Source organism: Apteryx rowi, unplaced genomic scaffold, assembly GCF_003343035.1.
Source record: "Apteryx rowi isolate R43461 unplaced genomic scaffold, aptRow1 scaffold_367, whole genome shotgun sequence".
Classification (NCBI taxonomy): domain Eukaryota; kingdom Metazoa; phylum Chordata; class Aves; order Apterygiformes; family Apterygidae; genus Apteryx; species Apteryx rowi.
This window is the reverse complement of record NW_020450163.1, coordinates 762,768-786,786: the sequence shown is the minus strand read 5'-3', so window position 1 is coordinate 786,786 and position 24,019 is coordinate 762,768. Positions and strand designations below refer to the sequence as shown.

General features: G+C 42.0%; 1 protein-coding gene across 6 annotated transcripts in view; it reads left to right on the top strand.

Annotated features, from left to right (window-relative positions):
- Positions 1 to 24,019, top strand: part of EXD3 (exonuclease 3'-5' domain containing 3) — a 334,835-nt gene that overhangs the window by 118,567 nt on the left and 192,249 nt on the right. For all 6 annotated transcript variants that reach the window (XM_026073353.1, XM_026073352.1, XM_026073355.1 and 3 more), the window contains 3 exons: positions 1,102 to 1,175; positions 4,536 to 4,574; positions 22,729 to 22,895. In XM_026073353.1, coding sequence (XP_025929138.1) covers positions 1,102 to 1,175; positions 4,536 to 4,574; positions 22,729 to 22,895 — 280 coding nt within the window. The remainder of the gene's footprint in view (positions 1 to 1,101; positions 1,176 to 4,535; positions 4,575 to 22,728; positions 22,896 to 24,019) is intronic.

Genomic DNA, 24,019 nt, shown 5'->3' with positions numbered 1-24,019 from the left:
GAATGCTCAGGTCACAAAGTGACCCTTCAAGAGATGCCAAGAACCTGTAGTAAGAAGAGCTACATTAATTTGTGGCCTTTCTGATTCCATTTTCTAGGGTCTGGTATTTGGAGGTTGNCTCCTTTCTCCTCTCAGTTGTTAGTCCTTTAGGCATGCCATGTGTGAGGGACTAAGAGTTATGCTCTGAGGCCCTTTGAATCAGTAGCACAAATTTCTATTGGTGTATGCAGATTCAAAGTAAAGTTGCGGAGAAATTTCACTTTACCGTTTTCAGTTACTGTGTCTCATTGCTGGTCCTGCTCCTTCTGGCTGCCAGGTTAATGGTTTCAGACACTTTAACCCCAATGAAGGGTTTGGTTACATCTTTCCCTGTGCATCCATACCAGCATCTGGCAAGAACTGACAGATGTGTATGCTAATCTTAATATATTTTATCTTCTACATTTGCCTGTGGTTGCACTGGATTTCAAAACAAGGTGCTATGTGAAGATCTTGGTTTTTGCTGTTGTAATGAGGCATATCAAATGAGGATGACAGTAATGCAAATAATAACAACAACTGTTGCTTGCTAGCTCAGCAGAACGATAGTCACCTCCCTCCGTGTATGGATATGGAGTCTCTTTCATGGATACATATTATTTTATCGGATAAAATTTAGCCACAATGCTGAGCCAAGTTTGGATCCTGAGTAACATGTTCAAAACTGCTTCAGTGAATTAACAGCACAGGTTCTATTTAAATAAAAATGAATGCAGCCTTTAGAAACTGGAAGTAGTGCCCATATGGGGATATGACATAATTAAAGGTGTAAAGTCATTAAATGTGAAGCATATTGAATTGGCAAGTGGATCTTATCACTTGGGGGTGGTAGAACCAGAGATATCAGTAGGATTAGCATTGCTAATCATCATTTAAACTGTAAATAACAGTTATAATTTAGATAAAATGAGAATGCGTCCTTCATTGTTCCAAGTTTGATGGCATCCTGCCTTCCATACACTGATTTTGAAATTGGGGAAGGAAAAATGTCTTGTCTAGACAGTAGAACTTCAAGAAAGTTCAGCTGTGTTGCATACTTAAATGTCTTTTTCCTTCTTTTAGCTCTCTGCCCTAATGTCATAAATCAGCGGCACTTGAGAACTCTGAATTATCTCTTCTACAAGAGGTTTGTTGAGGTATGTTTCTATAGTGTGTAACATGGGTGTGAATGAGGGTTTTTTGTTTGAATAATATAACTGACATGATAGAAATATATTGATGATATGTAAGCAAGTTACTGTTACTATATAGAAATGCCTTGTATCTGCCATGAGATCTGCTCTTTCTGTGAGTGATAGTCTGTGTGCCCATTCATATTGTAATGATTGGGAGTCATGATTGCTCCAAGCTGGATGCTTTTTCACCTCAGCATCCTCTGGAGTGATCTGAGATATATTTATATTAGGGGCTTAGATGGGCCAGGGCGTGCTCTCCATATATTCTGTTTCAGCCATCTCAACTAAGCCAGGTGCATTATTTTTCTGGCATCACTCCAATACTGGATAGAGAAGAGCGCTTTTTTGTTTTGTTTTTTTTTAAACCTGTCTTTTTTTATCCTGGTTTTAATTGTAACCCATAACCCCAGCTCTTAAGCATTCCGCATTGCTGGGTTCTTTTTACCTTTGGTACATGTGGCCTGGTTTTCCTTTTAGCATGTCATCTGACCAGGCAGTCTGTCAGTGCAGAAGGCTATTTTCCTTCTCAGCACCTGGTGCTGAAAGCACATGCTGGTGGTGTTTCCCTCCCTCTGCTTGTGCTGTTCTGTTGTCAGGCTTATGCTCTTCTGGTGGAGCTGGATTGGTAGGTCATGCAGTTAAACTCGCATGTCCAGAGAAAACTGACTCCAGGGCTTCCCTATTGCTGAACGTGATATGATCCGTGTTAGACTCAGGAATTCAGTAATACTAGAGCATCCATCAGCAGGTCATGCAAAAGAAGATCGATCATTTCCAACCTTAACATTATAACAGACTTTGACATCTCCTTCAGTGGCCGTACAAGCTCGTAGAATCCACCAGACTTCTTCCTCCTATCCTAGTACAATCATTCTTATCTTCTTCTAGCCTTCATCTGTGCTGCATGACAAATCAAGACCTTGGTGTGTTATCCCCCAGCTCCTTTCTTGGGACCAACAGATTTCACACAGGCAGTCAAGACTGGACTTAAGACCCAGCCTAAAAAACCAGCCCAATATAAAGCAAGAAACAAAAGCAAGAATCAATGCACCAACCTAAAGCCAGAAGGTCCTATACTATTTTGATGTTGATGGTTATGGCCCCAAATCTGCCACAAAAGCTTTTTTATGCTGAGGTAACAGCCTTGTCACCGCTGACCAAAGTGATAGTATTTTCAGTTCTTGAACCACTCTCCTCTGATCTAACTTTACTTGCGTCCAGCCTTCAAGTCCTCTTTTTCCAAACATGCTTGTACTCCTTCTGGGACTGACAGATCTTGGAAGTGGGAAGATACCACTAATGCTTTCTAGAAAGCAGGTTTCTATCAGTCAGCTTGAAGGCTGACTGGCTGCAGTATTACTTCACAAGATAGCCTGCCTGTGTTTTCCCCTTCCTCTCAGGAGTATACTGAGCCAAATCACTGCTGGTTGGACGTTTTTGAGCATATTTCTCTGGCATTCACCATCATCCTCTGACTGGAGGCAGATTGTCCCAACTCTTGTTCTGCCTCTTCTTTTGGTAACAGCAGCTTGAAAGTGTTGTATCCAGATCCATCATTTGGGCTGTGAAGAACAGGGACCACAAGAGACTAGACATCTTAGAGAAATGTTTTCATCTATTGAATGTTCAATTATAAAGTCGTATTTGCCAAACGTGGCCATGGAGTGGTGGTTCATCTGCAGTTCATAGAAGGCTCTGCCCTGTAGATACAGGAGGACTTTCTAGAAAAGCTTTCATAAGCCCACCAGGTTGTTCAGACCTCCCTACATACAGTGCTACCAATCCAGTCTTCAGAGGACCAGTTTTCGGGAAATGAAATGCCTCTTCCAGAATCAAAAACCATCAATCTGATGTTTTCCTGATAGGAGAAAGTAGATATGTATGTTTTCTCTAACCCTTCCTTTCCCCAGAGTACTTTGAACAATAAGATGGTGTTGAGTGGTGGTGATTCTGACACCATCCTGGCACAGACAGTTCTCTTTCCAAGACCTCCTGATCAATCAGTGAAGGCTGTGATTTGTCTTTCCTCCCTGCCAGATCAACTGACATGAGACTTAAGGATTATCAAGCATTTCACTGTCTCAGGGCTTTAATATTGTATGAAATCACTCTAGAGAGCTTGATCTGCGACAGTGGGAGAAGAGAAAAAAATTTCTCCAGGTGTATTTATTTAGCAAAGTGAAATGGATTCTTGATCTGATGTTCCGCTCTCCCTGGCCTTCCATTTTCTTTGTTTTGGACTATTTGCTTGACTTAAAGTATCTGAGTTGGCCAGTTACTTCTGTTAAGGTACATTTGGCAGCTGTTTCTGGACACCACCACTTCTTCTGAGAGCTCCTTGGTGTTCTCTGTTTACCATTCTCAGCTGTGTATGAGGTCTGGTTAAATRGCTTCTTTATCTCAGTAGTATTTAAATTATATGTTTGTATATCTCAAAGATGTTTCCTTTGGGGTTCTTATTGCCTTTTTGTTCGTGTACCTTTCCATCAAAGTGGTACTAGTAGTCGTTGCTACCTCTGCCAGAAGTGGGAGTGAGACTCAGGGCTTTTATGGCTGATCAATCTTATGCAGCCTGCATTCTTGACAGAGCGTAGGGAAGGTCCCATCCCAAGTTGCTCCCCAAGGTTGGCTCTGAACTACATTTGAACGAGGATATTAACTTATCAGTTTCCTTTCCCAGACCAGAGGATATTTCATGACTTGGCTGTTGAGAAAAGATTGTCTTAGTATATTCTGAAGGCTCAGCCTTGCAGATAATCCTTGAGATCACTTCTTTTACTGGAGTCTGTGGAGATGGCTGTCTCCATGGGCTAGCTGCAAATCTTGAGGTAAAGGCAACATTAATGATCCACRTGTCCCACCACAGTAGGGCCTGTTTCAGCTTTCCACAGCAATGTCGCTGTCACTGCAAGAGAACAATGTGAGCTTTGAGGCATTCAGAAATGATGCAGCACTTCGCAGAGTCTTGTTAAGGTGATTTTTTTTTATTATTTTTTTTTTATTTTTATTTTTTAGGAGTCAGAGCCCAGCTCCAGACTGAGGTACTGCTGGGTAGGGATCTGGGTTGCCTGTATGCTTTGATTGCATATCGACTTTTTGTCTTATGTTCTGTAGTCCAACATTTGTCTGATTTAATTCATCTAAGCTGTGTTTTTCTGCCATGCCCTGCTTGGTGACATATGAGAAGCCAGAGTTTTCAGTGCATTCCAGAATGCATTCCTCAATCACAGTTGATGCTGAGGTGTAAGATGGTGTGTTAAATTTCAGCTTGTTGTGTTCTCCCTTTTCTAAGATGTCTCAGAAGTAACTTTGTCTTTTCAGAAAAGCATGACTCAGGAGAATTGGACAGATCATGTTCAGGTGAGTACAGACTTCCCTATCCCATTTTCTCAGGGTTTATTTGCTTGGAGCTTATTTTAAGATCATCAAAATATCCAATTCTGGTATTAGAATTTTCTGGTATTACAGTTTTGTAAACACATAGCAAAACTGTGCATGACGGGGAGAGCACAGAAGAGAGCACAGAAGAGAGAATACATTTGAATTCCTGTTATGTATTTAAAAATACTCTGGTTTATCAAATACATTCTTTTGCTTCCATGCAAACACTACCAATATTGAGGTTGCTTAATTACAAGGTGGGGAAAAAGGGGATAACTAAGGCAACTACCAAGGTGTGTGACTAAATCTGGACAAATGCTAGGTTCCCTCTACATGCTCTACTCTGGCAATTTTCAACAGGCTTATTATTTAACTGTTAGATATCAAGACTGCTATGTCTTGTACTGTAATACGCATGTAGTTTTAGTAACACAGAAAGAAGGGTAGCAATATTAATTCTTTTCCTCCCAAAGTATAAACAGGAGAGTTTAGAGAGCCATGTTCTGGCCTGATACTACAATAAATATGTATGTGACAATGAAATATTAGGAAATTCCTTGGTGACAAACCATTACTCATGATTGATGTACCCATGACATCCCTATGAAATTGCAACTTCATAGGGAGTGTTTGCTCCTTTTCCCTAACTCCTCTCGGTTTGAATTTTGCAGCCATTAAAAATTCCTGTGTCAGCTAGTCTATCTCTATGAAATCCTGTTTGAATTATCCGTGTGGGCCTTTGAGTGGTAACAGGACAGGACTGGTGAGCTCATGCACTTGAGATCTCCTGCCCTAACTGTGCACCAGCAAAATGGCTGCATTTTAGACATGAGATGTAGCTTCTCTCTTTCCTGGGTCGGGAAAAAGGACAGTACAAAAGGCATGAGAATGTGAGGGCCAGGGCTTTTTTAAGATCAAAGATAGTTGATAAGATGCCCAGCACCCCTTTATGGTAGCTGTTAAACCTACTTAAGTATCTTCGGTGATGAACATTCAAATTCTATGTGTTGTTTATTGTACAGATGCTAGAAGCCAGGTTTTGTGAGGAAAAGAAGGGATCTTGCCTCTTCAGCTCAGTGATCTTACCCAATGAATGTACTTCTGAGCATATTTGCAAGTTCCTTTTAATTTTAGTGGGGCTCTTGCAGACTTAAAGGCCAGCACTAGCACAGCTGCTTGTTGAATCAAGACCTGAGAGGGGATTAGCCATGAATTTGCAGTAGACGTCTTTTTCACAACTTCTGGATGTACTTTAATGTATGCAACAAAGGGGTCTGTACTAGTGCTATGGTAGATAGTGGGAATAACTCCCCAACTGACCTATACAATTAATGAATGTGTCAGTCGCTTGTGGTGACAGCAGGCTTGGGAGTAGCTGCTCTCAGAGATGTGCTTATGTTTGGTGCCTGAGTAAGACAACTCCCTCAACCACACAGAGGTCAACCGGCTGGCGGACTATGGCAGGAGGCCCTCTTTGCTCCCTGAAACTATTGCAAACATTGTACTTTGAGTGCTGCCAGTTTGCCTGTTTTTGACAACCGAGTAATTATCTCAAGGGTAGTGCTTAAACTTGTCTGTTATCAGTCCTGACTCTTAGCGCTATCAGAGATTACTGTCTTTGGCATCACATTAAAGCAATTGGAATCTGTACCTATGCATCTGGAGGAAACTGAAATAATCGCATGTGCAGATAAGCTGCCGCTTCGCACTGCGAGCAGCCTGACTGCACTAAACAAAAAGGTTCTGAGTGTGTTTTGTTTTTTGGTGCAAAATCCAATGTTGCCCAAGCCTTTTTTTCCCCTCAATTGGGCTTTACTTAAGGGAAAGGTTCTGCTTTCCACTCAAATTTTCACCTATAACCTGACATATTTTGACCAAAAAAATATATATATATATTAGGCCATGCCTTGTGGAGCTGGAGAGAGTTGAGGTTTAAGTGCCCTGTGGCCCATTCTTGTATTTGGGTCATGTTCAGAGGCAGTTTCTATCTCCCGTGCTGTGCTTGGCGATGCAATATTAAAGATGCATCATGTTGAGTAGGAAGGAGAGAATGGGGTGCAGTGTGAACTCTGGGTCACCTGGGGGAATAGGAACCAAAACTCCTGAAAGACTCCACGATGGCAAACTCTGAATCAGAATTTTTGGGTAAAAATTTTCAATTTTAAGTCAAAAGGTTGAAAATTTCTGTGCGTTTAAAGCCCATTTTTGTCCAGTTCTGTGCTGCAGCCCCAGTTAAGGGCCTCAATTAAACTACGTAGACACCAAGAGCTGTGGTCAAAGTGAAGTCGCTCCTTATTAAATAGTGGTGGCCACTGTCATGTTCAGTATGGCAGGCGATAGACGTTTCTGGGCCGGTATAGACGTTTCCTTTTGTTCGCCTAAAGCAGTACAAGTCCAGAATTTTCCTCTTCCTGCCCAGTGGGATGAATCAAAGGTGTGATCTTGACTGTTCCTACAAAAGGCAGAAAGTCTGTAGTTAATTGCATGACCAACAAAACCTGTTTGCAGCCCTGTGGCAAACTGGTGTTGCCCCCTCTGTACTGCCTACTCTGATGTGCTGTCCGGGCTGTGGCTGAGCTGCACACAAGAGATGGCAACTGTAGGCAGGCAGAGGAGGCTGGAGGGAAAGCAAAGGGATCAAAACGTCTTCATACCCTAGRGAAACTGGCCTCATCACAACTACATATTGGCAAGCCTGATTAGACCATAAGGAGTGCTACAGTTCATATCTTCTCCAAGCACAGATACCTTGAGGGTAGAGGGAGGGGAAAAGTACTTCTCTTTCACGGTGCCAGTTGCATTGCTATTTATTAGCTCACCTAACTGATTGTGAGCTGCATGGAAACGCGCAGGAGAGAGTGCCTGTCTTCACAAGCAGAGGGGAAGGTCTAGGATATTGATGTTAGATATGCACTTAAAAAAAAAAAAAAAAAAAACAGGCAGGAGATGAGCCAATTGTCTGCTTTGCTGTGTACCTTTCTACTTCCATTTTTTGCATGTTTAATATTTTAATATCTTTAATCATCTGCATAAAGATGATGCGACTGGGTACAGCAGCCACAAGATAGTATATGACACTGTATGCGATGTGTTCAGGAGTGGGTTTCCTGCTAGTGGCCGCAGGGAATACTTGGTCAGTAGCAAGAGGGGCTTCTTGCGTACTGATGTTTCCCTGGAAGTTCTGCAGGATAAAATAACTTTGAGGCTAAAGAGCATGGATGGTATTTTTCAATTATCTGCCAAGCATTTAAAAAGCAAACACACATGGAACAGTAATAAATATGAGGAGCATAGTAGGGAAGCAACTCTGATTGTAAGCATCACATCTAACACTGTTTTAGAAGTTGTCTGAGATACTTGCATGAGTCTGGCAATACGACACGGGACCTACCAGAGAATGTTCCCTTCTGGAATGGCAGCCAGAGGCCAAGGGCATCTCAAATAGCAGTAGATAGCTGTGTGTTGGCTACCTGAAATGCTCCTGGTTTGGCAGAGAACTTGGGCTGGGTACTTTGCTGCACCACTTTCAATCTGTGCAGTGTTCTCAATAATGTTTTGGGGTTGGTCTTGCAAATGTGTCCAGTCTCGGCTTGGTTTATTATTGCCAAAGTGCCTGTCTCATGTGGAGTCATCCATGCCTCTTCAAATCTGGTCCAGTCCCTGCTGAAGCCGTGCTCATCTACATAAGGGCTGAGCTGCCCAGGAAGCTCTGCCCTTATCCTGTCCATGGGCGACAGTCTCAGCTTGGCAAAGTAAGACTGGGGTAGTTTTAAGGTGTGTATTGGAGTGGGGAGAACAGCAGAATATTATGAGTGTTTTCTGAACAGTTAGAACCCAAAAGGCATGAGCTTGCCAGCAAAGTGATTTTAACATCCGGAGTATTTCAGCAAGAAGTAGCTTGGCTGTAGCAGAGCTATCCAGTTGATAGAGTTTAAAGTGATTTTCAGAGCACTTTGGTCCAGGAACCATGAACGTGTTTGTATGGAGTTCCTGCTGTGAAATTCCTTCTGCCCTGGAGCAGAACAGGATAACAGTGCAGAGCAATGCAGCCAAGACAGTGAGGGGGTAGATATTGTCCTACCACATTTTCTGACCTTGAGTCAAGGGAGTCTTTTATTGCTAAATCAAAAAGAGGTTGTGGAGTCTCCATCCTTGGAGATATTCAAAAGCCACCTGGACACAATCCTGGGCAATGTGCTCTGGGTGACCCTGCTTGAGCAGGGGGGTTGGACTAGATGATCTCCAGAGGTYCCTTCCAACCTCAGCCATTCTGTGATTCTGTGAAAAAGCTTTCTCTGCTAGTTTCTAGAGTAGTGTTTGCATAGGAAAAACTGTCCCTTAGTTTCTGAAAAGTAAAATCTTAAACCCTTCCAAAATCAATGCTTAGAAAAGAGCTGGAGTTTGAAACAATGTTACTTGTTCTTTGGGCACTCATCGTGAGCTGTGGCTCACCATCCATCCATCTCTTTTGCCAGCAGCAATCTGTGCTTTGGTTTGGCATGTGTAACTTGAGAGAAGTGTACTGTGATACAGGACCTAGAAAACAGTCTGTTTAGGCCTCTGTTTTGCGGTTATTCAGCCTTCTGTGGTCTTGCATGAGAAAAAAGTAGATGAACTCTGGAGCCAGCTGTTCAACATGTACAGTGCTGGGAGATGCTGCAGCTAATGTCCTGTTCTTCTCCAGCTGTGACAATGARATTATTTATTTATTTTAAAATTTCTGACCATGAAAGTCAAACACTGAGCTCATAAGTCTCATTCTCTGAGTGACCAGGGTGAGATGCTAGTAATTCATAGCAAATGTAAAACTCTAGTTCCACAAAAAGATTCCAGGGTTGTTATTAATGGTACTTTACAGATATTCAGGACAGAACAAGAGCTGGGTAGTGTGTAGTGCTGTTTCCAGGTAAGTCCTCAGATAGTATTCAGAGATACGCCCAAGCAGTGGGCATAAAAATAAAGTGCCCTCATTTATGTATAACAAATTTGAACAACTTTCACAATTCAGTGCCATTAAAAAGGGTAAATTACCTTACCCTACAGCAAGGAGTTGATGGAATTTTATTTATTCAGTCAATTAGCTTCTAAATGGCAAACATCCTTAATGACTGATGCTAAGGTCCTAATGCCCTCTGTCTGTACAGGAACCATTTCAACCTCAATTAAATTGTAACTACTTCTAGAATCAAATATAATAGCTATTCTGCTCAAGGAGGTTGATTTTTTTAGGGGAATTTAATGGGCAGAATGCAGTTTTCTTTTCCTAAGTTTTTGTGGCCGGAACACCTGGCCCAAAATCTTGCTCTGGGGATCTTTAGTAAGAACAAGAGGTTGAAAAGGCCACTTTGCGAATATGCACATCTAGTGCACCTCACTAGGGCTCCTGAGTTTAGACAAACTTTTTAAATTGGCTCAAGATTTTTTTTTTTTTTTTGAGTACTGCAACAACTCTATAGTACAAGAAACTTAGTATCTGTAGGGAATTAGACAATCTGTGCAATGCAAATGGGAATGATATTCAGGAGGTGATTAATAAATGATATATCTTTCAGTATAAGTCTGCCTGTCAGATTATCTTTGAGTCTCAGTGAACTATTTATTCAGCGATGTAATGGATTTCATCACTCAGACACTGAATCAGGACTGACTGTTTTCCTGGAAGGTAGAAACCAAAACTAGTTCAACCAGCTGTTGTGTGGAGTCCCTTACTAGTATTTACGGCCTCCCTTTAAGCAGGAAGTTAGTGTCAGTGGGTGATTGTTATTGTTCCTTCTGGCCTTAAAAGTCTCAGGGAGGATCATCAGCTGAAATAAATTTTCATGGTTCTTCCAAAGAAACTGCATCAACACACTTGAACTAAGGAGCTGTCCCTTTTGAGTCTTGGTAGCTCTGAGTATGGGTGTGAATATGTAAATATGAAGTCGTTACCAGTCTCCTCAGATTGTTTTGCCTGCAGTCTGCCTGTTAAGCTGTCCACAAAAGAATTGTGTTTATTTTTCCACAGCTTTAAGCAGCTTCTTTGTAGCTGCCATTTAAAAAAGAGAAGAGAAGTTTCTTTTCCATTTCCCTTTTGAAGAATGGGTGGTGCTTGGATCTGGAGCAATGACAGGTTTAAAATCTGATATCTATATTGTGAAGCTGGGAGGGAGGGAATTGCTTTGTATCAGCTGAGAACTGGCAGTCTTTCTTGTGCAAACTTCCACTTGCTGCTCCCATTTCTCCTTTCGTTTTGCTTCCTGCATTTTGTCCCCTGTTCAAGGACTGGCCAGAAATTCAGTGGTGGTGGGAGCATTTCTAGAGTCTCAGTTATGGAGATCCCTCAGCTTTTGCCCCTTGTCTTTTTCTTTATGTTTACTGTTCTGTCAGAGGTCTCTGGAGAGTGCATATAGCCACAATGTGATGTAAAAGTATGTTGTACCTAAGGGAGTATTAAGCTTGGAGAAAATGGGCAATGAAAATAGCAGGTAAAATACAGATTTCCTTCCGTTTGTCAGTTCAGTTTGTAAATGGTGTCATATATTTATTGGTAGCTGAAATAACATCAGAGTCATTGCAAAGTAAAAGGACGTACTGATAGGGCTGATGCAGAAAACAGGCAGATCTGTGAATGTCTCAAGAAAAGCATAACGTAATTCTTCAGTTACGTTCTGCTTTCTGGATAGAGAGCAGTAAAATATGCCGCTGTACTAATGAAGTTAGCACTGTTGGTCTAAAAGAAATTGGACCGTCTCATTTATCAAAGCTACAGCTGTTGTGGCAGAAATACATGGGAAAAGCCAAACATACTGTGTTCCATGCCCTCACATCTAAAAAAGTCTAACAAAAGATGATATATACAGTTAAATGTAAATACCTCAGAGTATCTCTTGTATGGCTTAGAGAGGATTGTTTTCTATAAGGTCTGGAGGGTTGCCATGCCTAATAATGATGGGAGTTTTATTTATAACTAATTCAGCCATTTCTAGATCAATAAATTGTGGTTAAGTACAAACATACTAATGAATTTTGGTGGAATATTACAGTAGGAACAAATAAATATGTTGTGAAAAAAATTGGCAGTTTTTCTTAACTATCTACCAAAATACAGACTCCTGATTTCATTGTCAAAAGTATAAAAAGAAATTGGCCACAAATTTCCCTGGAGAGATGAAAGATGTATTTGCTCAATAACTTTGAAAAGTCAGCTTACTTAAGTATGAATCTACAGTGTCAAGCTCTGTGGACTCAGCAGAAGAGTATGGTAGTTGGGTATCCATTTCTTTTAGTGAGGTATTAGCAAATAATTTGTTAAGAATTTTTGAAAGCTCAGGACCTCAATTTTAAGAGTTGTGGCCAGATAGCCTTATAAATATTGTTTACTGGAGAGTGGAGAAAGGAAGCTGGAGAGAACACACTGGAAAAAAAAATCATCCTTTAATTTGCTTCAAAATGTTAGAGATACTTTCTGACCTTAAAACCTCTCTAGCCAGACAGGACTAGCTTACTGCTAAGCAGTATAATAACATTCTGTCACTAGTACGCATTCATCTGAAAGCACAACTTCATCAGAAAGAGATTTGGTATGGTATAAAAAGAGGGTAATTGGCTTATGGCTGTAGGTTGAGAGGTCAGTATTAGATTAAAGAGGAAGACCGTCAGCCAGCTGTTAGACTCAGCTGATGGCCCTGGTGGTGGAGAAACTTGCTCCTGTGAACGACAGGAAGTATAATCATCCAAAAACCTCATAGGAAGATGTGGGACATCCTAGAATCCAAGCTCCTTCAAAGCTACATCAAGAGTCCAATATATTGGTTCCCAGCATGCCTGCTACCGGCTACAAACTGCATCAACTATAGGACTGTGTGCCACAAAGAAAAAATGTAGGCAATCTCACTCCTTTAGAACTCAAATGCTTGTGTTACTTTTGCAATAAGATAAGGTGAATCTTATCAAGTGAACTATCATTAGACTCTCCAACAGAAATAGGGAAAGGCAAAGAAGATGATGGGCCGTTGAGCTTGGCTGCTTCCTGTGTTAGCACAGAAGGAGAGGATGCTCACTGCAGTTTGTAGAAGTGGGAGACAAAGATGTCTTCAACAGGGCTCTGCAGGTATTCTGTTTGCAAGTAGGAGACGACTCTTACTTGCAGTTCTTTGGCATGAGGCTTAATGCAATAGTCTTGTCCTTTGGTAGTTTCTGCATGCTCGGGGATGTTCAGATGTAGGGGGCTAAGTTTGCCCAGTGTTAGTAAAGTTTTAAGTCTTGTGCATATTCACGTGCATGCACAGATCCACTCTTATATTCTTATACAGCCAATAGTAAAACTATCTGCTCATTCAATAATCATCCCAGATTATTTAAAAACCCTGTTATTGATCGGTACTTGCCTGAGTGCTCCTATGGATAGATGTTGGGTTCTAACGGCCTGTGCAAATCAACTGCCTTTTCACAAAGATGTTTGGGCTATTTGCAATTGATAGTTTGGTTGTATTATACTTTTAGGCGAGATTAGTTCACCAGTTCCCTGCCAAGAAGGGAACCACATAAACAGAGGATTGTTTAAAAAGAAAAAAAGTTCCTCTTGACAGCAAAGTCATGTAAATGGCAAGAAACAGGAAACTAATCTTCCCTTGTTCGCTCTGAAAGAATGCATATCTCTGAGGAATGTTGTAATTATGGATTTAGGAAATCAGTCCAATTTGCCAGGGTGTGAATTTCAAAGTTCATTCAGTCAACCCTCTCAAGCATTTCTCTTTCAGAACAAAAAACACCAGGAGTTTAAATGTACCAAAAGAGATTAAAGGAGAGAAAAATCTACTGCCAAGCTTTTCTTTTGGTAAAGATCCTGCAAAGATACTTATTATTGCTTTGGCTATGAGCCAGATGAGGTTTCTGAATAGTAAAATAGAAAAAAAACAAACATGTTTTTCCTGTGGGCATCTCTTTTTCATAGACTAATGATGGGAAGAGCTAGTGCTCCTGAGCAGATACTTTCATCATCAAGATTTTGTTTATGCGGTTTGAAGACTATCCTAAATAGAAAGTGTCCCCTACTGCGAATCCCACTTTAACATGTTCTTAGAGAGAAAAGATTCTAAAGCCAAGTTTAGGATCCTAAGGCTAGTTCCTAGCTAGACTCGAACAGCTCCATAAGCATAGTGAAGCCAGTGAGGATACCAGGTGTGAATAGAAGGCACAGTGAGGCTCAAGAAAATTAATGAAATGGTCCACAGTTAGCATCACTGAAGAATTCCGAAGTGACCTGGGGGAGAGCTTTCAAAGACAGGTCATAAACCCTCAGAAACCTGTTTAAGAGTGAAGCAGCAGAGGAAGAGACCCAGGAAGTCTGATGCGAGTAAAGCTCAGGGCTGGGTTAAAAATTACGCAAAGAAATTAGCTTCTCTTTTCTGTTCTTTGGCAATAAACAGGAGAGATTTTAAGCTAATTCCACTTGAAGAGCTTACAGGCCTTTTGATTAAGGTAGTGATATAGCTGAGAACATGAAACTCTTTGACCAAGCTTTTGAGTAGCTATTCCCACAAGAAAACTGCAGATCTAAGGGGAGTTGCCACATATGAGGAGTAAATCTGGGTATAGTGACAGTGTGTCCTGGTATTTGAGGACCCCTATAGAAAGCTGTTGAAGTACAGCCACTGTTGCGACAATCTGAGCCAGGACCAAGTAATGGGAGATTCCTGCTTTGTTGCTTGACTTTATAACTTGGAATTTGACTGGAGTAGGAAGGATGGAATAAGGGAGAGAATGAGAAAGAGGTTTCTGAGGCTCTGCCCCCAACCTCAGGTCCTTTTTCCTGAAAAGTCTGCATCTGCTGTATGGCACTGTTGCAGATTGGTCTTGAGCAGTAAATCCTCCCACCCCTTTCAGGAATGATTGTAATGGAATTTCACATCTTTTCAGAAAGGAAAATAGAGATTATGCATTCTCATTATGTACGTGACTGGGTGTGGGAATATTTACTTGACTGATTGGTTGGGTTAATTGGTATACGGGTTTAGCTCATTAAGGCTAATATTAGGGCTAACCAAAACAAATGGGAAGGCGTCATGGCGGCTGGAGTTCATATACATCCCGAGGAAATGATTAAGGGCAATCCAGCTAGTTTGTCTAACAGCAGTGGAGACACAGTGACGATGGTTTCATTGCTGCATCTAGCGAGTCTTTACACACCTGCAGCTCTCGGAGTCCTGCAGGGTAGCTGAAGTAGTGGTTTCGTTCTCTGCTCTTGTCCCCCTCAATGTTGTTGCTCTTTGCCAGTCTGTGTAGCTGTCGCTCCAGTGCCTTGCTGTGCTTTTGTAGCTTGAGTAGAATTCCTGGGGACAGATCTTGTAGTAAGAGTGGACGTCATACATATGTGCTAAGTCGGATTTTGGAGTAATCTCATGTTTTGATAGAAATCCTTCAGGCAGCCTCACAGCCTAATAGAAAGGCTTGCATTTTCCTCATGCAGGCTTTCATGCTTCAAGACACAAAATAATAGAATTATATAACAGTGGTATTTGTAGAAAGTTTATGAAAGTGCTTGGCAATTGTATAAACCTTAGGCTTGAGAGACCAGAGAAATGTTGTCAGGTCACTTGAGGACTGGGTTCAGTGAAGTGCAGTATCGGTGCAGGTCACCTAATGTGCAGTATATGATGGAAACCCTCACTTTTTTAAACTGGAGAACACAATTCCCTGTTTGCCACAGCGATACTTTGTTCTTGTGTTTGAGACTCATAATGGCAAAAGGCAGATAGATAAATGCTACTATAGAATACACTGGGAAGATAAGGTTTGCCAGTTTGAGTTCAATGCACTGCGTTATTGGACTTAGACAAAGCATCTACTGTGATAAGTTATACATTACTTCGGGCTCTGAAAAAGTTTGGCCAATTTCCCCAACCTCATTCTTCTTCAGTCTTGCCAAGTGTTGGAATACTCCCAGAAAATATCTCCAGCCTGCCATTATGGGACTAAGAGGTGTGAAAAATCTGGAAACATATCAAAATTCTGTGTGGCTTATTTATTCAGAGCAAGTCCGTGGTCCTTTGCTGGTCTCTGGGATGAATAATATTCAGCAATCCTTGGACTAGAGTTTGCTAAGACTTGAGAAGAAGCCTCTGTAGCAATTGGGACAGAGGGTTTTCAAGGAAAAGCACAGACCTCAGAACAGAATTCACACTGAACTGGATCACCAGGCTGAAGGAAAAAGAAATGCTATCTTAAAAAGAGGGAAGGGTGAAGTTACCTCAGTCTGTTAAGAAATTGTATTTTTTTTATGGATGCCCTGTCATGATTTTTCTCTCTGAATAAAGCCTGTTTTAATGGAGTTAGCCTTGCTGTTATAGATCTTGAAAGACAAAAATGCATGACATGCCCTGAACAAGTAGTTGTGAGGAGAAAAGGTATTAGAGGTGAAAATGCCCTAGTTTTGTGTATCAGCGTATCTAGAGTGCTCAGCAGTTGTGGGATATAGTTGAGGAAAAAGAAGTAATTATGATTAAAAAAAAAAAAGTTCTGACACTCCCACTGTGAAAGTCCCCCAAAGTGTCAGGCTACATCTAAACAAAAGAGGACCATAAGCCGATCCGTGGCCCCAAAGACAAGTGGCAGTGACTGACTCGCTTCCACATGGCCTCAGGATACCTTTCTTCATGGAAGATTTGTCTGAAATCAGCAGTGATGTGTGGAGCGACTGGATTCCTTTGCTAATGCAGTTCTGCAAGCACAGCAGCAGTGCCTAATCAGACAGTAAAAGCAAATTTTTCATGACAGCATTTAAGTGGCTGCAGTTGAATTCTGGTGAGTAATATGATTCAGTCTCAGTGCTGAGTTTTACATTTGTACAGATGTACTATTATGCCATCTTTCCTAAATCCTCAGGCTTCCTGAAAAAGCCAGTAGATTAGGTGACCAACGGTTCACTTGTGCACTTTAACAGAGCTGTTGTAGAATATTACACCTCTGTTAAATCTGGATTTCTGTCTGTGCTTGTGTTTCCTTCAGCTGAGAAATACTGATACCTATGTTCTGGTCAACTACTGAAGTGAAATCTAGTAAAGTTCAAGCTGGGTTTACTGAGGAGGTAATATTTTGTATACAGAACCTTTTCATCTCTGAAGTAGGAAGTATCATGTGCCCTGTGCATTGAGATGAACTGTTACCAACAAACATTTTATCTGTTATATGTCTGTGAGTTGGGTGAAGGCTGGTAGGAGCAAATGTTTGGTTGTCCAGCATTGTATTTAAAAATAAAAATAAAAAAATCCCTCAACCTCTTGCTTAATATTTTTTGAAAATGCTCTCTTTTCAGATCTGACTTTGAAAGCAGAGTTCATTTTTTTTACTTCAGATACATACCTTGTCTCATGTATGCCAGTATGAGTAGATTTTGGAAATGTCATGATTTCATCTGGTGAAGATGAATGATTTCCGTCAGGGGCTGCTTGATATAAACTTGGAAAAACAATGCAACAAATGTATTTTGGATCTCTATGTAATATTGTTGAGCCCAATCACGATCATCTTGGGTGTTCTTAGCTTGGAAGGAGCTTGGAACTTGAAAGCAATAGTCACTGCAAGAAGTCTCCTGCCTATAAGAGTAGGAATCTCAGTGCTGTGGAAGGTACTTCGGTACCAGTCACAGAATCTTAAGTTAATTTAAGTTTGAAGGAACATGTGGAGGTGTCTAGTCCATCCTCTTGCTCAGAGCAGGGCCAATTTCAAAGTTAGACCAGGTGTTGCAGGGCCTTGCCTGGATGAGCTTGGAAAATCTGAGGATGGAAATTCCACAGCCCCTCTGGGCCCCTCTTTCAATGCTTTGTGATGTAAAATTTCTGAACAAGCCTCCCTCCCTCAGCTTCTTCTGCATCATGTACTCCAGCCCACTAACCATCTTAGAGGTTCTTTGCTGCAGTCTCTCCTGTTTGTCAGTATTTCTCTTAAACTGGGGGGCCAAAACTAGACACAGCATCCTGGTCTCACAAATGCTGAATAGAGGAGAGTAATCACTTCCCTCGACCTGCCAGCTAAAATGCAATTGGGTGTGCAGTTGACTTGATGAATTTTAACAGACAAGCTATACATTTCTGCCATTTGATAGTGGTGTCTAGACTTCTGAAATGAGAAATTGCATTGGCGAGATTGAGAGAGCTGCAGAGAGAAGAAAGAAGCCAGACGCATCTTGTCTCACAATATTGTCATAGTCGGTTGTCACAACCTAGCAATTTCATTCAAGTTGGACAGTAACAATAAGCTCATTGTGAGGAACACCACTACAGCTGCAAGTTGCCTTTAAGAATTGCCTTTGCCTTGATCAGTTTAAGTGATACTGTAAGTTAGGCTCCTCTGAATTGCCTTTTTGGAAGACCTGTGTCTCCCAGTTGATTATATGGGGAGACTGGGAAGCTGAGTCTCCTGACTCCCAAAGCTGAAGTTAGGTAGTGTGAACATGCCCCAGGGAACCCCATTGCCAAAGCTTTGTTGAAAGAGAGAAGAAAGACCACTTCCCCACCATTGATGTGGTAATGGCTTCCCAAAACACTGAAGTGTGGCTCTGTCAATGACGCACTGATTGCTATCTGAAAGCCAGTCTACCGGGATATGAATGAAGACTATTTTGTTCTTCAGTTCATAAATTAGTGCATCTGAGTAGCCAGAGCCTGTGTGTGAGAACAGTTCAAGTAGTGAGAAAGTAAGACTTTCTCGTCTTTCTGTCTTTTGTACATTGGCCATGTATGACTGCCCTGCTCATTTTACAAGAAACCCTGGTCAGAAGTAAGCATAAGAAAAAAGCATCTTTTATCAGGGTGCCATCTGTTTAAGACATCTGGAAGTCAGGGAGCCCCTTCTTTCCTGGAATAGGCTGTGACCCTATTCCGATCCCATACATAAAGGATTTTCCTTACATGATGTACTAATGCAGTATCTCTCTATGTAGTATAAGTGATGCTAACTTCAAAACAGAAATTTCAGTCACAAATAAAATAAATCAACAATGAAAACAATATGGCCGGATGTTCCATGGAATCTGTAAAAGAAGGCAATCTAGACACCACCTGTAACACTACAGTGATTTTAAAAATACCATTGCTAGCCTCCACTGCTTACAGTGGTTTTGTCCATTCAAAGTCCAGCTTTCTTTTTCCTTTTTTAAAGTTGCTGGCTCTAAAATTTTCTACTTGACATTTTCTTTACTCTAAAAGGATTTTTGTGTTGTTTCTGGAAGCACTTGAGAACAGGGGAAATTGGCCAAGACATTCAAAAGTTAAATTAAAATCTGACTCTGCAAATAGCCAGTGTCACTTGTGTGAATAACTTCACTCTCCAGTAAAAGATTGGGGGGGGGGGGGGAATTGTATCAGAAGTGCAAGAGAAATGCCAAACACAGATAAATGTAATCTAGGGTTGGCAAGGGTGACTTTCAGAAAAGATATTGGATATTTGGATCCAAAATTATTGATAACAATAGAAGAATTGCTGACACTATGGCTTGAGATCAGGACATTGCTAAGCTTGCTGTATGCTGCTTATTATGAGCTCAGTAAAGCGTTCAGCTGGGTAAGAACAGGATTTACGGGTAGGTGATCTGTAGCAGTCATTTTGGAAAGCTTTAATCATGGGCTATTGTTGGTGTCAGGAATTTCTGTGTGTGCCTATGGATTAAAGAAAGTATGATATGTCTAAAATTCTGAGGGGGATATAAACAAGCCTCATGGTATATATAATCTTTTCTTGCTTGGAAGTGTCGCTGATGTTGATCAAAAAGACTGTGTTGGTTTCCTCTTCAAAAGTGTCCACATACTGAAAACAAAACACATGAAATGTCATCCCAAGTGAAATGTTTGTCTCCGCATCTGTGCCCACATCTTCTGGGGCCAGAGTTTCCACATTCTTGCCTCTTGCAAAGCTGTTGCGGTGGAAGCCTTTCCCCTTTATAGCAATGTTATTTTTTTCAGTAAAAACTGAACAAAGCTGTTTTCCGTTTCAGAATGCAAGATGTAATATCTCTGGAGATTAACCTTCTTTCCAGTGTTGTTTTTGTGGTTGAAAGAATAAATCTGTTATCATTAAAGCAAAAAAAATCCTGCACCTCATTATTTCCAGAAATAATGCTGACATAATAAGATTTGTTCAGCATTGACTCTGGATCTCTCTTCAATTCATTCAGCCCCAAAGACTGTGTTGTAGGAAAAAGGCAGAAAGACAATAGGATGGACACTAGGGAACCTAGAAGAGGGCATTGCACTATGATGTTAATAAGAAAATATGTTCCTTCTGGGAAGGACTCTGAAAAGTGGCCTTACAAAATAGACAGAAAAAGTTATTCAGGCCTGCTTCATATGTTAGGTGCTTGGCTGAGCTCAGTTGCATGAGGCAGAGATGTGAGAGATGCACAAAGTATCTGGACTGGTATGGCCAGGAGAAGAGATTTGGGGAGGAAATGTAGCTTAGCTGAAAGGGAAGTAGCTGAAAGGCTGTGCATGGATTGCTCTAGGACAAAAATGGACTTTCACATGATGAATGGGGGCCTAGTCAAGTACTTGTGTTCGTTAACAGGGAAAGACTTGAATTGAATTCTGAGAGTGCCTGACTGTGCCACCTATCAAGGCTGGTTCTAGTGCAGTGGTCTGCGGAGTTGGGCACTCCAGGACCTGCCAGAACTTCAGCAGGGTCCAGGTCTCCGGGCACAAATCTTGACTGCCAGTAACAGCCAAACAACCTTAGGTGGAGAGAGCACACTTCCTCTCTGTTTAGGAGCTTTCAGGGTGACAAGCCTTAATATTATAACTTATCCTTCCTTGCTTTCTTTCCTCAGTTTCCTCTCCTGCTTCTCTCTTGTAATTGAGATCCCTGGTTAGATCGTGTGCCCCAGCTCAGCTCTTGGACACCTGTCTCGCTGGCATCAGCTGCCTGTTGTATCACCAGCCTCTTGGGAACAGTGGTAAAAATAGTCCTCCATGCATCTATGAGAAGAAATGTGCCTTGGCATTTGGCATAGTCTCAGTGGTGCAGCCTTGGTGCCGAGGCAGCAGCTTTTATGGGCAGGCTGGCTTCTCCGGTGCACACTACCTGGGATGCAGAATTTCTCTGTGGCTTTTCTTCCAAGTCATAGTCTACCCCTTACTGCACCTCTGTGGGGTTTTGGGGGTTATTGGTTTTTCTTTCCTTTTACCTCGGGGCCATCGACAGGTTTGTTTCCTGATCTTTGTACAGGGCGTCTGCTTTGAAGACAACTTCTCACCTTTTAGTTACTAAAAGAATGTGAGGAATGAAGCCCGGTGGCCCCCAGCATACCACACAGCCAGGCTTTGTTTTTACATGCCGTGGAGAAAAAGCAAGGTGCCTACAGTCCCTGGGAACAGCTTCTGACCCTGCGAGCGCTGTTTGCCTGGGCGGCCAAGGAGAGATGGCTGCGGTATTTGTGGAAAGAGGGATAGACTTAAAGTTCGCATCTGGGTATTTCATTCTTGTGGCCTTTTGCTACCCTAAAAAGTACCTGTTGGTAGTGCTAGCAACAATGTAGCAACATAGCTACAAATCCTGACCTACTATGTAGCGTTTCAACTTGTTTTGGCAATAAATTTCTCTTGACAATGTTAATTTTTGAGGTAGATCCATGAATAAATCAGTCAACAGAACTGGCAACAGGAATGAGTTGCTGATATTGCTGTAGTGGCTCTGGGATGGTTGCAAGCGCCAGTAGGTTGGCTGGGGGGACGAGAAGGATTATTCCCACCGCCACATAGCAGTGTCACTGTACTCATATTTCCTCTCGCAGCTGTGGTGCCACAGCCCCAGAGAGAGCATGTGGGTGTCCACCAAGTGGGCTAAGACAAAAGAGCTTTGGTGAATCTGTCACTGTCAAGACTCCTATGGCCCTTCATACCAGTGTGGGCAGCGTGTTGTGCCTCAGCCGCTCTGGGTCACAGCTGGGTGTCTGAGCTGAAACTGCAGATGGCAGTGAGTTTGTGCTTGTACCTCACAGGCTATGAAGCGTGCCAAGGCCTGGGCATCTCTGGGAACAAGGAACATCTTAAACCACCCTGGTTGCTGGGTGCATACGAGATTCCTGCAGTGACACTTGAGGTCACTGTGTGTTCATATCACGGAAGCGGTGATCCAGTTGTCAGGTCCACAGAGGCCTTGAGTAGTCACAGAGAGGAATTACTTGCATCCAGTGTTAGTTTTTCACAACTTGAACAACCCCTCCAGGTTCCTTTTATAATCAGTGGGGATAAAGTTCATACAATCTACCTGAGACACAGAATGAGACCAGTCAAACCCTGGACCCCAGCAGCAGTCTTGGCTAGGTTTGTGCTGATTGCAAAGGATGTCTGTCTGCACAGTGTACAGTTGCCTTTTGCCAGATGGAGGGACTCAGCACCTGTTTTAACTGAGGGATGTACAGGTGAGCTGTAAGCAGATGAATGAGCATTTTCTTCTCAGCAACTGCCTGTTGCTCTGGAAAGCCTTGCTGACATGTCCCACCTGGAGCCTGTGTGTAGCTGGTGAAAAGTGCAAGCCCAGTCACCCATACAAGTACACCCAAAGCTGGAGGAGAGCCCATGCTGCTGTCTTGTCTGGAGGGGCTGAGCCCTCCTGTTGCCTCTGCCTAGGTCAAGTCACCATATGATTTCAAGGCCATGTGTAGGTGCAGAACAGGACTAAAACAATCCAAACCCAAGGCCTGTCCATAATTAATTGCCTAACAAGCCCAAAGACCTCTACTCTCTGGTCAGTCATGTGTTCTGATTTTGCTTGATTTGATCAGTACCTGAGATAAACTGAATTATATGCTAGTCATTGTCAGGCTCAATGACATTGTTTTACTTTCATTTCTCTGGGCTGCACCTGCAGCCTTCAGAAGAGGTGAACAAATGCAGTTCAGAGCCACCTTGTTGTGGGGAACGCAGAGAGCCTGGCCAGCTCTCTATTGTGATATGTGCTCTTCATCTCTTGGCAGAAAAAAAAATGCAGCACTCACTGGATTTAAACAACAACAGTTGTGTGGTGAGGAGAGTCTTGCTCCTTCTTCCGCTTGTCCAAACCCCTTAGAGGATGACCCATGTAATGTTGTCTCCTGAGAGGGGAGTAAATATGCTCATGATGAAACTTGCACTGACAGTCTTCATCCACATTTGATTCCTTGCAGAACACAGTTGGAGAGAATCGATGGCTACAAGGGCACCTGATACAGTTGCTAATCAGTTATAGTGATATGAGCACAGCTGCGAGATGGGCTCAACGCTGCAATTTGCCCAAGGAGATGCTGCCTTATGGAGTGGCTGATGAACTGCAAAAGCTTAAGATCCAAGAGAGGTATATAGCTTATTTCATGCCTGTTCAATGTTGATTACTTATCATACAAGGACTATGTATTTGCTTTAAATAATCTGCTATAATGTTTCTTTGGGGAGATAATTTTGCAAAAACTTACTCCATTTCCAGATTGGGTCTATGCTTTGTGCATGCTGTGTTTGCTTTTCATAAGCCTGGAAATGTCTGTGAAAGGTGCATTTTAATCTCACTCTGAGTATTTAGAAGCTGTATGAGCATGTTTCATGCTGTGGACAGGTCTTTAGACCTCCTTTGCCAGGTCACTAGCACAAATGAAATTAAATAACACGGGTAGGATGTGAAGATGCATTTATTTTATATGAGCTGATTATATCAGTCTGTAAATTTTCCATATACTCTGCACTACTTGCTGTATTGGTATAATGCCTTTTGAGAGACTTGTGGCCAAGAAAATAATTTTAAATTTCCTCAAAATTTTGTAATCATATTTATTTTTTTCCTCTTTTTACAGCTGTTCAACTATTTTTAGCTCAGGCTATAATTTTTCCTCATCCAAAGCTCTCAGAAGTAATGGGGATTTTTGACATTTGGGATCAGATCCCAGAAGGCTCGCATTAACTGAATTTGGGATAAAACTGTGCTTTCAGGCACTTAAGAAGCCTTTAGTCCCTTAATTAGCCTTTGTCCCCTTTTCTTCCTCAGGGCTGGTAACTCATGCAATCCCAATAATGCAGTGCTATGGTTCCTCTCCTACTTTAGGGCGCCTTGGGTTGTACACAGCAGATCAGTCTGTAGCACCCAGAGTTCTTCCACTGATGGTAGCTTCACTCTGTTGTGGGACCTCATCCAAGTACAAAGGCAGAGCTGCAAAAAAAGAATTTAAAAATCCTTACCTTAGGAAGGTTCTTAGAACTTAGAAGGAGTTGTAAGAACCTGATTTCAGGTGCAGGAACTGGGCAAACAGGCACAGTCAAGGATCTTTGTGCAGGAGGTGCAGAGGGAGAGGATGGAGGATACGCTGAGGGAAGAGGTGGGGCCAAGTTCACTGCTGTGTGCAGCCAAAGTTGTGGGAAGTTGACAAGAGACTCTTAAAATTTAGGAAGCCCCATATGGCCGCGTAAACTATTAGGACCTGTCTGGTGCCC